The following is a 14,093-nucleotide window of genomic DNA, read 5'->3' as shown; positions in this document are numbered from 1 at the left end:
TTTATGCACATGTGACCGCATCACCATATGAAATAATTTAAGAACATTTTCGCTCTTGTTGGAAGCTGCCTTAATGAGTGCGAGTCAACCTAATGACAGCTGTCAGAAGCAACAGCCGAAACGTCGAATTCTATTTTTCATGATGAAACGCTCACACCCTTAAGAGTATTTAATTAAACATGTTGTAGATGCTTGTATTTAAAATGTAACAGAGTTAAGCATTATTCAACGCCTTCCAAAACTGTTTACGATAGTTGCATCCCTAAACAGTGTGATACAAATGAAAAGCAATGACGCACCGCTTCATTCCTTAAAAGCTGTTGGCCTCCGTCAGTAGAACACACAGAGCACTGACGCGTGGCAATTGGCGCAGCACGTATATTTCTTATAGCACGTGCGTTAAGGTTTGGTCCTTTCCTCTCTGTCCTCATGTTGACAACCTTAAATTGGAAATGCAGTGAGTATTCTTGCTATGTTAAATGCAGAAACGCTGAAGTCATCAGACAGACAAAAGATACAGAACACTCTGAAACCCCTATCCTGAAATATGTATGGGTACTGATTTTAGCAAGGTGATGAGTCGCTTATCTGATAACTAGTAAGTAAAACTTTTTGCATCGAAGTAGCTTCTTTATCTTTGAATAATGGTGAATTGGTTAATGACAGATCAAAAATAATGGTTTCACAATTTTCCATTTACTTTTAAGAATAAACTGTAACAACATCACTAGATATCTATTGTTTTAAAAACGCCAAATCGCCATGTTGATTTTCCTAAATAATACAAAGCAGTAAATTAAAATGTTTATAGCGAGCTCCAAACATCATTTAAAATGGGCCTATATTTGTTAGCTGAACAACGAAACAAGAATGACACAGTGTAAAAGATAGATATAAAAGCTTTTAGAGGTTTTCTTGGAGTAATTGGTAGAAGATAAGTTTCCAGATGTCCAGACGAGGTAGCGATTCCATTTTTTTTTGCAGATTATTCAAGGCAACTGATGAAGTCGTTTCCGGTAGGTGCTGCCGACAATAATCTTAGCCGTGCTCACTGCTTAATTTGTAACCAGGAAGCTAGTTCTTTTAAGACAACCGTCTATAGCACCAAACGAAAACAACTACGTCAGTTATCAAAATAATCTGGAAAACATTTGGAATTTTCCATCCAGTCAGACACCAGGAAGTATATCTTAGGTAAATGCCTTCACAGTTGCTGTTAGCATATATAAAAGAGACTGACACACAACTTGCAGCTTGATGGAATTTGCATTAACACAGCCTCTGACAATTTAACAGGTGCAGTTCGTGTTGGTCATGGTACATGCCTTCCAGCTGCTCTTCATCGATTGCGACTATCCACGCGCCTTCGTCTGGTGGATCGGAATGCACGCAGTGATGTTCTACTTCCTGTTTTCCGACTTCTACAAGCAGGCCTACAAGAGGAAACCACTGAAGAAGGTGAGAAATTGAACTGTCGTATAATGTCGTGTTGTCAGAGTAAACACTGCCTTCTAGTGGCTCCTAGTATTTTAGAAGAAAAGTAAACGGTGAAACTTTTCTCCGTGTTTCAGCAGACTATGGAGGGGGAGGAAGAGGAGGTGCAAGGAGGGGTGGGAAAAAGATTAGACGACTATTCCACAGTAATCAAACAGTTGACCAGAATAATGTTAAATGTACTATTTGTGCTGCATTATTTAGACCAATCCCTCATCGCCTGAGCTGGGGATTTCGATCTGTGACTGGACGTTTGGGCTGAATAAGTTTGTGCCTTGAACTTTATTGTTCACAATAAATTATTTTTTAGGTATTTTTCACGTGAGTCCAAGCAAAATCCCTGGTCTCTCGTCGTATTTCAGCTATTTTGTACTTAAATTTTTAGAAGTGAGAAATGAGATGTGCAGTTCTGTTATTGGGTAACGGATTTCTAGCATCCTTTTTGAAACCAAGATCTAGAACTTTCCCTACGTCAATACGCATTAACGGTAGTAAAATGTAATTTTGTTCCTATGTTACACTGTCATGAAACTTGTCATATACCTAAGTTCTTACCTAAGAATTTATCGTATTCTGGAGCAGTGAAACCCGAATATCCGTATGACAGTCCAGATTTAGTTTATTCGTGGATTCCCCAAATCCTATGGGACGAATACCATGTCGGTTCCTTCAAAAAAGGGTACAGCTGATTACTCCCATACCTTCGTTGAACTGAGCCAGACGTTGACGGAACGATGAACGATAACTCTCCTTCTAGCCCCTCCTTCCAGTAACCTGAAGTGAAGACAAGACACTGACCATCAGTGAAAACAGCTGCCCCGCGGAGGAACAAATAACAGCGACGACCTCGAAATACGTAACAACGCTCAGAACAGCTGAACATTAATAAATCTCATTTTGAATAATACGCTGGGAAGGAAGTGACATCAGAGGCGAAAAAACATGTCTCGATCTGAGGGGTAAACCTGTCAGCCAATTATTCCGGGTGTCGTATAAAAGGAGAAAATTGTATAACTTTGGCATGTTAATTTAGTATAATATCTTTTGTTTCTGTTACTACTTTGCTGCTTTTGAGGAGTTCATTTCTCTTTATCATTGTTTGTTAAGGCGTAAATGACACAAGAATGAATGTGACACCCCGGCCAGTTAACAGCATGAAAAGCCGCCGTTAAACAGTGCCATAGCAACTAGTCAGCAAGTAAGGACTGATGTGAGGCTAAGGCACGCGCGATGTGAACAAGAAAACGGAGTGGCCAGTGTGAAATTTTGTGATATCAGTAACACAACAAATGAGTGGTAAAATCGCATGTGGGCGAATGTGAAACTGGCATCTAAGAGCGTGACGTCAGAGCACGTATCCATTTTGTCGATTGCATCACTGTCGCACTTTTCCCTTCGATTTGTCAAGCTGAGGAAAGATAAATAAGGAAATAAAAACCACAGTTTTGAATATTTTTACTTGACTCTGCGTTAAACGTCAAGGAACTTGACGTAGTAGGCAAGCCAGTTTGCTTATCTTCGAACTCTGAAGTAGTGGGCCGCTGGGAGGAGACGAGGCGTGCACATATGTGCCAGTCTTCTTACCGCCTGCACAGATGAAGTGAAGCCGTCATAGCTCTGGAAAGGAAGCGCGAGAAGTGACTCGGCGTGTTCTTGTGAGAATGACCACCGCAAACCTGTATGTATGACGAGTTTTCATAAATCTACTATGTTTGATGTTTCTGCGCTTGCGGTGTTGACAATAAGTTACGCAATACGAATGGGAGCTTAGTATCAATGGTGCATAGGCGAAGAGAGTTTCTGCAGGCGAGGTCACGGTGTGCTTGCGACATACCACTTTCTGTTGTTCTGGCGTCGCTGCCGGTAGATCCTTGCATAAGCAATTAGGGCTATCACAGAGAAATGACGCAACGCTGGCCGGAGTTGCCAAACATGCCCCGTAGGACGTCGAGAGCCAGTCATTCACGAAATGTTGCCCATATTTTGTTTCATTACGGGAAGATTACTGCGCAAAAGCCTCACTACGATGCATGATATTGTTGTCTTTACCTTCCGAGAACAGCGACGATCAGTTTAGTAAACGGCAATCTAAGACAGAACATAATTAAACTACACCCAATTCGTCTCGACAGTATTAAAAGTGATAGTAATATACGTTGTGGTGTTAACTGATGCGGTACGATTTCTCTCGTATTGTCATATCGCAATGAATTGCAACATAATGCACCAACTTCTATTTGACAGGAAGACGGCATTTACGTATATTTACCAAAGTTGAGTGTTAACTGAGCAGCCATTCCTGTAGCTACAGATAAAAATGCGAGAAATAAAAATGACAGAGTATGCCAGCTCTGTCAATGATAGAGGGAGGCGGCCGCGTTCGCAGAATTACCTTCTTACTAATGAAGCTATAAGTAACAGTAGTGAAAAGATACGTGTAAAATACTTTAAACTTTGCACCTTAGATGCCCTTAAAATCCATAGAGACAAAGTGGAGTGTAGCCTAAGTCCCATACTGTCTGACTTTACGTGCTTACACGATTCAATAGTGGAATCACGAAAAAGCGCATAATGCTTGGGTTTTCAATAATAGTTCTTTTATTCATTTCATACCGTTTGAATATGGTTGTACGAAGAAACTTTTAGGACAGTTGCATTTGGAACAAGACATCGTATTCTGAGATTTTTTAGCTCAGTGGAAACTTTCACATATCATAATTTCATTGCAATGGGAACAATAACATTTATTCAACAAATACTGTTGTGTTGTAGGGACTGTGTAGACGTTAAATGCTGATTACTCCATCGTGAATAAGGAAAAGAAAATCTGGAATGATTTGGAAGCACGCCAGCTCGTTCTGCATTTCATACTGAACAACATGAAATCGGATTCTTCGTTCGTGATTAGCATACTGTCTACAGTCCGTCTCAGGGTGCAGCGAGAGCGGACACCGGAGTGAACTGCTGATGGTAAACACCTGCCGCTGACGTGTCGTTCACCCGTCACTCTGCTCGCGGTTCGGTTAGAGGCAGCCTGCGCTCCGCACTGCGACGTAAACAGAAAATCGACGTCGGAAAGTTCCCGCGGACACGTGGAAAAGTCACCTGTATCAGGACTAGAGATGCTTTGGCTCGTAGGTAAGCGGAACCGGTCGGATCGTGCCCGCCGCCCGCGTTGCGAAACGAGTTTGTGCGCTCTGGAGAACAAGGACGGCTCGGAACGCAATTCCTCCAGCAGAATTTCCTGTCTATCGGCAATATCGATGCTCTTCAAGGCTCCTTGTAGAATGTGGTAGAAAGCACAGCTGCTGTCCATTTTGTTCCATTCCTTACCTGTATTAGCAACACCTGTTTGTATACGCAAGTACCCGCTACTTGCAGTAGGAAAATATTTTTAAAAATTACTTTTACGTGACACTAATAACACTTTAATTCCACAATATCTCATTTGTGAGTACTTCCCACCGAAATGACGCAGTTACTTGAATCCAAAATACAGATGACAATAGCACTGTTCTTTCACTGTCTTCCCTACATGAGCTTCTCTCCCTCCCTCCCTCCCTTTTGGCCGCTTTATGGCTGTCTGTCTCACTCCGCCATCTACGTGTGAAGTTGAATCTTTGCTAAGGAAATGGGTTCTCATTTTCCATTTCTACGACCTCTTGGTCGATAGGATGTTCGTCCTTTATTGTCTCTACACGACTGATTCACATGCCCCCCCCTCCCCCACCGCTGCCCAGTAGTGGAATACCGAGCGAGGTAGAGGAGTGGTTATCAGACTGTACACGTATTAGGACGACGGTACAAATCCTCGTACGACCATCCACATTTAGGTTTCCCGTGATTTTCTTAACTCACTTAAGGTAAATTACGGATGGTTACTTTGAAAGGGCACGGTCTATTTCTATCCCAATCTTTCCCTAAAAAGAGCTTGTGCTCCGTCTCTGACGATCTCACTGTCGACGGGAAGTTAAACTCTAGCCTTCCTTCTATCGTACTGGGAATGTTTACATATTTACTTATAAGCTTACAAATATATCAAGCTGCATGGCAAAATAAAATCTTCGTTAGCAAATACTGAGAGTGCTTTTACCATAAAAGCGAAGCAGTATCATATGATTGAATAAACAAGACTCAATAAAAAAATTATGCTTAAACGTTTCGATGTTCTTTTTTACACATATCTTCACTATCATAAAGTCTAGCTGTCAGTAATTTGAATCTACACTATCTCGAGACAGCTCTCTCTTTGGGCCTCGAACATGAAAGTAAACACAGAAACACAAGTTGTGGTTTGTGAGAAATCATGAACTACGTGACCTCGCTATTCCTTCCTCCCCTTGTGTGTCTTACGGAGATGTAACAAGATAGCGCTAAGAAACGAAGGCAAGAGTAGACATCCTTTCCCTTCCTTCATAATATTACCTTTTGGGAGAGGCTGACAAGATTCTTTTGTTCCGCTGTTCTTTCTAACATATGCGGTTTGTTGTAACTCCAGTAGAACTAAAAGACTTTCACAGTCTTTGAAAATATACTGATACAAACAAAAGTAAATAGGATGATAATGAAAACTATTTTTAACTTTATTCAATTATTATACCGTCACTCATTATAGGTTTCTACAGTATTAGCATATAATATTACTAGATTCTAGTACGTGTGAAGCTACTTCCCCACATAATCTAGTGTACGAAATAAATGTCACAAATCAGTCTTAAACTACAGCTTAACCTGCTTAACGTAGCAATCCCTCCTACTGTAGAAGTAAAATTTGTGATCTATTTTTACGAGAGGTGTTCGATAACTAATGCAACACTTTTGTTCTGAAACTAGGTTGGTCTTATGTAGCATTCCAGCACACCATATTATTCCGCACTCTTTGGGCCACAAAACCCCATTTTTCAACATTACCTTTGTTCAATGTGACGCCGGCCGCGGTGGTCTCGCGGTTCTAGGCGCTCAGTCCGGAACCGCGCGACTGCTACGGTCGCAGGTTCGAATCCTGCCTCGGGCATGGATGTATGTGATGTCCTTAGGTTAGTTAGGTTTAAGTAGTTCTAAGTTCTAGGGGACTGATGACCACAGATGTTAAGTCCCATAGTGCTCAGAGCCATTTGAACCATTTTTCAATGTGACGTCCTTACGTCACCTTAATGGGAGAACCTGTTTACCAACATGGTACCGCTCTACTGATCGACGTCGGAGCTAACGTCTTGCTGCATCAATAACCTCCCCATCATCCACGTACAGCATCCCGTGGAGTGCATCTTTCTTTGGGCCATACAGGTGGAAGTCGAAATGTGTGTAGGCGGCGACAAACACAGTGGGCACAGTCGTTTGAGTATCCCAACTGGTGAACGAGTGTGTCAGCACTACCAACAGAGACGTCCAGTTAAACAGCGAGGTGTCTGACTGTGATCTGTAGATCATCTCGAATGAGTGTGTCCGCACGTTCCAACATTGCAGGAGTCACAGGTGTGCGCAGCCGGCCGGCAAGTGGGAGACTGGACAGATATGCACAACCTCATTGCGATGACGACACACGCCATGGCACAACAACACACAGTGCTTTTGTTCACTGCCAGGTCTCCGTAGACATTCTGCAAGTTCCTATCAATACCTGCGATGCTCTAGTTCTCCGCCAGAAGACACAAATGACAGCTCTCTGATTGGAAAACACCTCTGTTACAAATGCCATTTTGGAAGCTACGTAAACCGACGCCACCTGCCCGAACTTCATGAAACAGTAGGGCCTGAAGCGGGAATATTCACGACGTCCCACAAGAAATTTTGCATTTTTTTTTTCAAGCTAAATTGGCCGAGAAAAAAGTATTACTTATTGAACTCCACTCTTATTACCATTTTTGACTTAAGACAGTGAAACATGGATTTTTAATGTGCAAAGTAGCTTCTTGGGAGACAGGAGAGACGGGAAACAAACAAATTGATCAGGGGACAGACTAGATGTAACTGTGAAGGCAGTGAAAATGAAATGAACGTAGGCGGGACTTGTAGTCTGTCTAACGGATGAAGTAAGTTCGTTGCTGGATTCCAAGAGATAACAAAAGACTGAGCCTACTACATAATTGATGGTAGATAGATAACATTGGAAAACAAGCAGGAACAACATGGATGAGTATTGCTGAAGGCTGTAATGTAATGAAAAGCCTAGAGGAGGTCTTTAACTACTAGTAGATATCGAATTTCTGATGAAGATAGCAATGCGTTGCTTGCGGTGTAACGAGGTAACATTTCCACTGTTTCCAATTTTGATATCAAGCCTTTTTCTTCGTAGGTTCCGCTTATGAGGAATCATCCGTTTGTAGCATCTGGTCGGTCGCACAGCCAAACGGACCGTTGGAGTGTTTTCTAATTTTACCCGAATTACTTTCTCAAATAATGTAAAAATTTCGTATGTATTGTTTCAGGTGGTGGAGTCGAACCATACAAAACCCGTGTGCAACGGCAACAGCAACAGTTCCAGCAACAGTTCCAGCAACAACAATAGCAACAGCTTCTACGAACAGCCCAAGGCGGCGGTGCAGGCGGGCTATACGACCAGCGAGCTTCGAAACAGGGCCTTCATCGACCAGAGCTAACGCGCCTACGCCACCGAATCTCCCATCGCCTCAGGCTGCACACCGTCGGCTAAGAAATGCGGACTTGTTTGCGCGTGTGTGGCTGTCTGAACGCGGTGGATGCGTGTGAAGACTACCCAGCTCTGAGAGACAGGCGCTCACATTGAGCCTCCGTATACGTGGGACAACTCACAAACAAATGACGTCTGCTTCTCTGTGACTCCGCAGCAGGACAGTTCTTCTCACTCTCACACTGGCGACGAAGTAGCCGCTCACAACTTTTTCTGTCATGTTCAAGTGACAACAATTATTTGTTGAGAAGCTGCAGGCAACGTTATCGCTCGCTCTTTCACAGTGCATCCGATGCGCGTGTGGCATTCAGACTGAACTACAGAGTGGTAACTGAAGTAATCAGAAACGCTATGTAGCCTCACCACTCGTGTAGGGCAACTCCGTTTGTTGGGCTGTGCTGGCAGAATAGATCAGAAGTGTTACACATAATTACAATGTGTAATTGGATTCGATGGAGTGGAAATGGACATTGCTTGTCGAGTACTGCTACAGATGCGGCCAGCAGGCCGCGTTTTGTGACTTATCGCTGGTCGGAATACTTGCCACAATATATAAAGGGATTTCGTTAGATCGACATCGCGGGTGAAATGTTCGTACAGTTGTTTTACAACGCGACGATCACCGCCATCCCAGTGATTTAAAAATCGTAATGTCGTAATCGTAGCTATTTCTTCCATAGGTTTCCTCATGAAAACAACTTATATACTCTTAAGGAAAGCCCCTCGTGTTTCTAGTACAAAGTTACCTTCTGTCAACATACACTTGCCGAGAATTTAAAGCCGTTTAATCCCATCAATATACCAAGTACAAAATATTTGTAATTCCTTGAAGTCAGCCCTGAACTTGCTTCGGAATAATTGTGTGTACACGTTGAATGTTGTGCTAATGAGTGACATTATTCATTGTTTGTAATCGCTTAAGAGCACTGTAACGGAATTCGATATTCAGCTGCTGTTTAGACTGCGACACACAACTCGTCACTGAACAGATCACCACAAAGCCGCTACGACAGCACATTGTGTGTGTGTCTTCCTAGACCCCTAGAAGGAAGGAAATCTTTCCTGCAAATCTGTGTTGCTTAAATGAGCTGTAACTAAACTACTGTGATGTTATTTTTAAAAACATGTAGAAAGTATATTTACGAAAATTACCTCAAAATGAAGGTATTTTTAACAGTTGTGTAGCTTCTTCTCTCATGGCTATATATTATCTGAGCGTAACAACTAGAAACTAGGAGCACAGGGGATGTTTGCTCTGCGCGATTTACACCTCAGAGTGTATGTGTATTTTTGTTAAACAACGTTTTCAATTGGATAAGTCAACATCATGAGTACACATATCAATATTTTAACTCAAATATGTGTGTATAATTAACGCATTTAGTCCCTACAGTTTTTATATGTTTCAAATAATTATTTGCGTCGATTAACAGGAATTCATTCGAAATAAATTTTAGAAAGCCTTTCTAAAAATTTGGACTTAAAGGATATGAACTGTTATCGCTCGTTTGGGATTATCACTTTTATACTGCACATGTCAAAACATTGTGTAATATGTCATTCTGTTGTGAAAATATTCAAATATTTACTATTTATTTATGCAAATCGTGTTTCATTTGTTTTTCTCGATCACAATACACATCCTGATATCCTTTATCAATCAAAATACCATTTATTGTTTACTCCACATAATACAGAACGTAAATCACAATAAATTGCTCTGAAATATCAGCCGGCCGAAGTGGCCGTGCGGTTAAAGGCGCTGCAGTCTGGAACCGCGAGACCGCTTCGGTCGCAGGTTCGAATCCTGCCTCGGGCATGGATGTTTGTGATGTCCTTAGGTTAGTTAGGTTTAACTAGTTCTAAGTTCTAGGGGACTAATGACCTCAGCAGTTGAGTCCCATAGTGCTCAGAGCCATTTGAACCATTTTTCTGAAATATCAAAGGCCCCACAGAACCGCAACAACAAAGCTAAGATTTCCCATATGGAAGAATCTTCGGCATTAGAGATAAGTATACCATATATTCTAAGTAGCTTTCTTTACCCGCACATATAATCAGTACAATCACAATACGAGCATCTTCTTTCAGGTTTCCTGTATTTTAAGTGTTTTCTGGAATATTTCCACATATTTAAGAAGACAACTACTATACTGACTGAACTATTGTTACAAAATCTAAATGGTCTAAGCACAATATGGCATAATAGTACTGAACTGAATGGCTGGCAAACTTCGCTGTAGTTCATATCGAGAGCACGAACTAAGGGAAACATTTCTTTCCCTGTTATTTAGGAAGCACCACATTATTCACTGGCATAACCTTTACATCTACATCCACATTCTGCAAGCCACTGTGAATCGCATCAGCGAAACGGCATTCTTTTTAGTGTAAATGATAGGCGAGAGCGAGCAGACAGCATTCAATCGTATTCCGTTAGCATTCGCAGGTGCTCGCTCGTGTTGCGCTAGGTGTTGATATTTCCGCGTATCATCATATGAGTTCGCGTGCTCTTAGCATCGGCGCCCAAAGCACATTGAGCATTCGTCTGCTGTTTTTAATGCGTACTGTTTTTATTATTGAAAGTAAGTTGCGTGAGCGATGTAGTGGTCAGCAGAGACTGTAATATTGTTAATAGAGGAATATAGATATCACAGGTCCTTATGGGATCCAAGATATACGCAGTACAAAATGCTGAACAAAAGGAGAGATGCTTGGTAGGAAACTGTCATAGAGCTGAAAAGTCCTGTTGCGACGTGAGAAATTCATGACCTGCTTCCATGAATTGGAACCGGAGGGAACAGGCACGACCTTTTTTATTCCTTTCTGTTCAAAAGGAACAGTGCAATAAATTTCCTTGAAAGTAAACGAATACGAATATGTATTTCTTATGCTGATAAATGTTAAGTGAAAAATGTACGAAACATCTTGTCATAATTGCGGCTTACGTTCAAGGTAGTTGTAATTAGATCACAAATTTATCTCTGTTATTTTAGGAACTTACGATGTAATAACCGTATAAATGAAACTCGTTTTTCCCTCGCTTACGCTATCTCCGCTCTAACAAAAAAACATGCTTTTTATCAAGAAGGCTACGTGGTATGTCGTATGCATATTTCACATTACATTAATTGTAATTTATTGAAATTATGTTCCTTATACGTAAAAATAAATTTAAATGTCGTTTGACTAGGGCCTCCCGTCGGGTAGACCGTTCGCCGGGTGCAAGTCTTTCGATTTGACGCCAATTTGGCGACTTGCACGTCGATGGGGATGAAATGATGATGATTAGGACAACACAACACCCAGTCCCTGAGCGGAGAAAATCTCCGACCCAGGCGAGAATCGAACCCGGGCCCTTAAGATTAACATTCTGTCGCACTAACCACTCATTTTTTCGGTATAGTTCGTTGCGTTTGGCCTGGGCGGACGTCACAAGACATCCATTCAAGTTGATCGTTGATGCCTTGACGCAGTTTTTTTTATTACAGAGAGCACACAGCCCTCTGACCGAACACGCTGAGCTACCGTGCCGGCACCACTCAGCTACTGGGGGCGGACTCCTTATCAGTAATTTGATAAAACACTTTAACGTTTCGCATTTGTCATAGCACATATTAAAACTATCTGAGATAGAGTAGCTATTGAAATACGGAACAATTACTAATGTAACACTCTTCACTTGCCAGGAACCAGAATGTAAATGCCACCTTTCTCTAGGGTTATACTACTCGTCGGTAATTAGTATCCTGTTTTCACGCTTCCCCTCAACTGCAAAGAGAAGCCAGCGAAAAGCTTCAGTCGACATACGTAGAATTTTGGAATAATATTAAGGAAGTCTGGAGCTGCACATTAGTGCCATGAGCATCATCTTCATGCGTTTCAAGCTTGCATAAAAATTCGGGCATTCACATTTTTCTCCTGTGCCATTTTGCTTGCTTTGTCAAAACAGCGAGTTCGCCATTGCAAGACAATCCATTTAAGCAGGACAGTTTTGTATCGCTACTATAATAACCACTGTCTCAACTGTAACCTGGGTGCCGAAGACGTTAGCGGAAAAAAATAGCAGCATTCTTAGCGTTGGCACGATTAGCTCGTTCTCTCTTATTCTCTTCCTTTTCCACCGATGCTATCCACAGATACAAGTGAATTGTATGCGAAATTGATGAATTGTTCTCTTGTCTGCGCCTTCATTCGGTTCGGGGCAAGCGAAGCTTAATATGTCATACAATGGAAAGTTCCCACTGCCATCCTGTTCATAACGATTTGCAGAGGATGGATGTAGATGCCATACAGGTGAATACTGAAGTGTTTTCTAAATAATATTTGAACCACAGCGACGTTTGTTGGTCATTCATCTGCAGTTCCGAAGTCGCCGACGCACTCTAGTGCTGTGGCAATCAGCCTGGAAGTGTTAGAAAATTTCATCGACAATATTTGTCTAACTACGGGAAGAGTGATAGTGGTTTGATGTTTGTGAGTACTGGACTTGCTGAGTTACATTATAAACAATTGCGTATTGTCTCATGGAGGGGGAGCTTGCGTCAAGCATTATTTGAGTGAAGTAAGCTACTTGCTGACATCGAATTTCACCTCTATACGTTCTTTCATTACATACTCATCCACAACTACACAAACACTACAGTGCATAAGCACTCTTGTTGTTGTTGAGCTCTCCATGTTACTCTATCCTGTGCAAACCTCTTCATCTATGAATAACTGACGCAACTTACATCCTTCTGAATCAGCTTACTGCATTCATCTCTTGACCTCCCTCTACGATTTTTGTCCCTGGCACTTCCCTCGATATTAAATTGGTGATCCCTTGGTGTTTCAGAATGTGTCCTACCAATCGAATTGTTACACGCGTCAAATTTTTTTCCCCAGTTCTATTCAGTAGCTCCTCGCTGGTTACGTGATCTACCCATCTAATCTTCAATATTCTTCTGCAGCACCACGTCTCAACAGCTTCTGTTCTTTTCTTGTGCAAACTGTTTATCGTCCACACAAATACTTTCAGGAAAAGACTTTCTAACACCTAAATTTCTGTTCGATGTTGACAAATTTCTCTTCTTTAGAAACACTTCTGTTGTCATTGCCAGTCTACATTTTATGTCCTCTCTAATTCGGCCATCATCAGTTATTCTGCTGCCCAAATAACAAAACTCATCAACTATTTTAAGTGTCTCGTTCCCTAATCTAATTCCTTCAGAATAGCCTTATTTAATTCGACTGGATTCCCTTATCCTTGCTTTGCACTCATTACACACATGAAATAGATACTCACTTGACAGAGGACGGAGGATGGTAATTGGCACGATCTCGCGTAAGGCATTACCCTGAGCAGTAATTCGGGACTCCCGCATTGTTCCCAACACTCTAACGATCGAAAGTAGGACTAACTTTGACTTAAATTTGAACACTTTACACCAAGGGTTCCTGGACCGAAAATGAGAAATGAAATATCTACAGGACATAGAGTGGTTTCTCTTTCTGCTTCTACTGATGGTGTACCACAGGAGGTGGACAAAAATATGGAAACTACAAAAGGAAAACACATTACCATGGCTAATACGGTCTAGGAAAACTGCTAGCATTCAAAACAGCTTCCAGTCGCCTCGAAATGGCTACATACAGATCCTGTTTAATTTTCAAGGTAATCTTATACCATTCACCGTATAAAATAGCGGCAAGTTAAGCTAACGATGATGGAGGTGGATAGCAATATCGCAGCCTTCTCTCCAAACTAGACCACGAAGTCTCAATAATATTGAGATCTGGTGTTTAGGGCGGCCAGGGGAGCTGCAACAACTTATCCACGTGCTCACAAAACAAGTTCTGGACGATGCAAGTTGTTTGGACAATGGCTCTGTCGTCTTGGAACACAGCATCACCATTGGGAAACAAATATTGTACCGTGGGATGGACATGATCAGCCAAAATGTTCACA

At 41.7% G+C, this 14,093-nt stretch overlaps 1 protein-coding gene across 1 annotated transcript in view; it reads left to right on the top strand.

The window, feature by feature from the left end:
* Nucleotides 1-9,748, top strand: part of LOC124555058 (elongation of very long chain fatty acids protein AAEL008004-like) — an 81,697-nt gene extending 71,949 nt beyond the window's left edge. The window contains exons 8-9 of the mRNA XM_047128833.1: nucleotides 1,297-1,458; nucleotides 7,923-9,748. Of these exons, the coding sequence (XP_046984789.1) occupies nucleotides 1,297-1,458; nucleotides 7,923-8,093 (333 nt within the window). The 3' untranslated portion in view covers nucleotides 8,094-9,748. The remainder of the gene's footprint in view (nucleotides 1-1,296; nucleotides 1,459-7,922) is intronic.
* Nucleotides 9,749-14,093: the final 4,345 nt, after the last annotated feature.

Source organism: Schistocerca americana, chromosome X (assembly GCF_021461395.2).
Source record: "Schistocerca americana isolate TAMUIC-IGC-003095 chromosome X, iqSchAmer2.1, whole genome shotgun sequence".
Lineage (NCBI taxonomy): Eukaryota > Metazoa > Arthropoda > Insecta > Orthoptera > Acrididae > Schistocerca > Schistocerca americana.
Note: the sequence above shows the minus strand (reverse complement) of the source record. Positions and strands in the feature narration are given on the sequence as shown.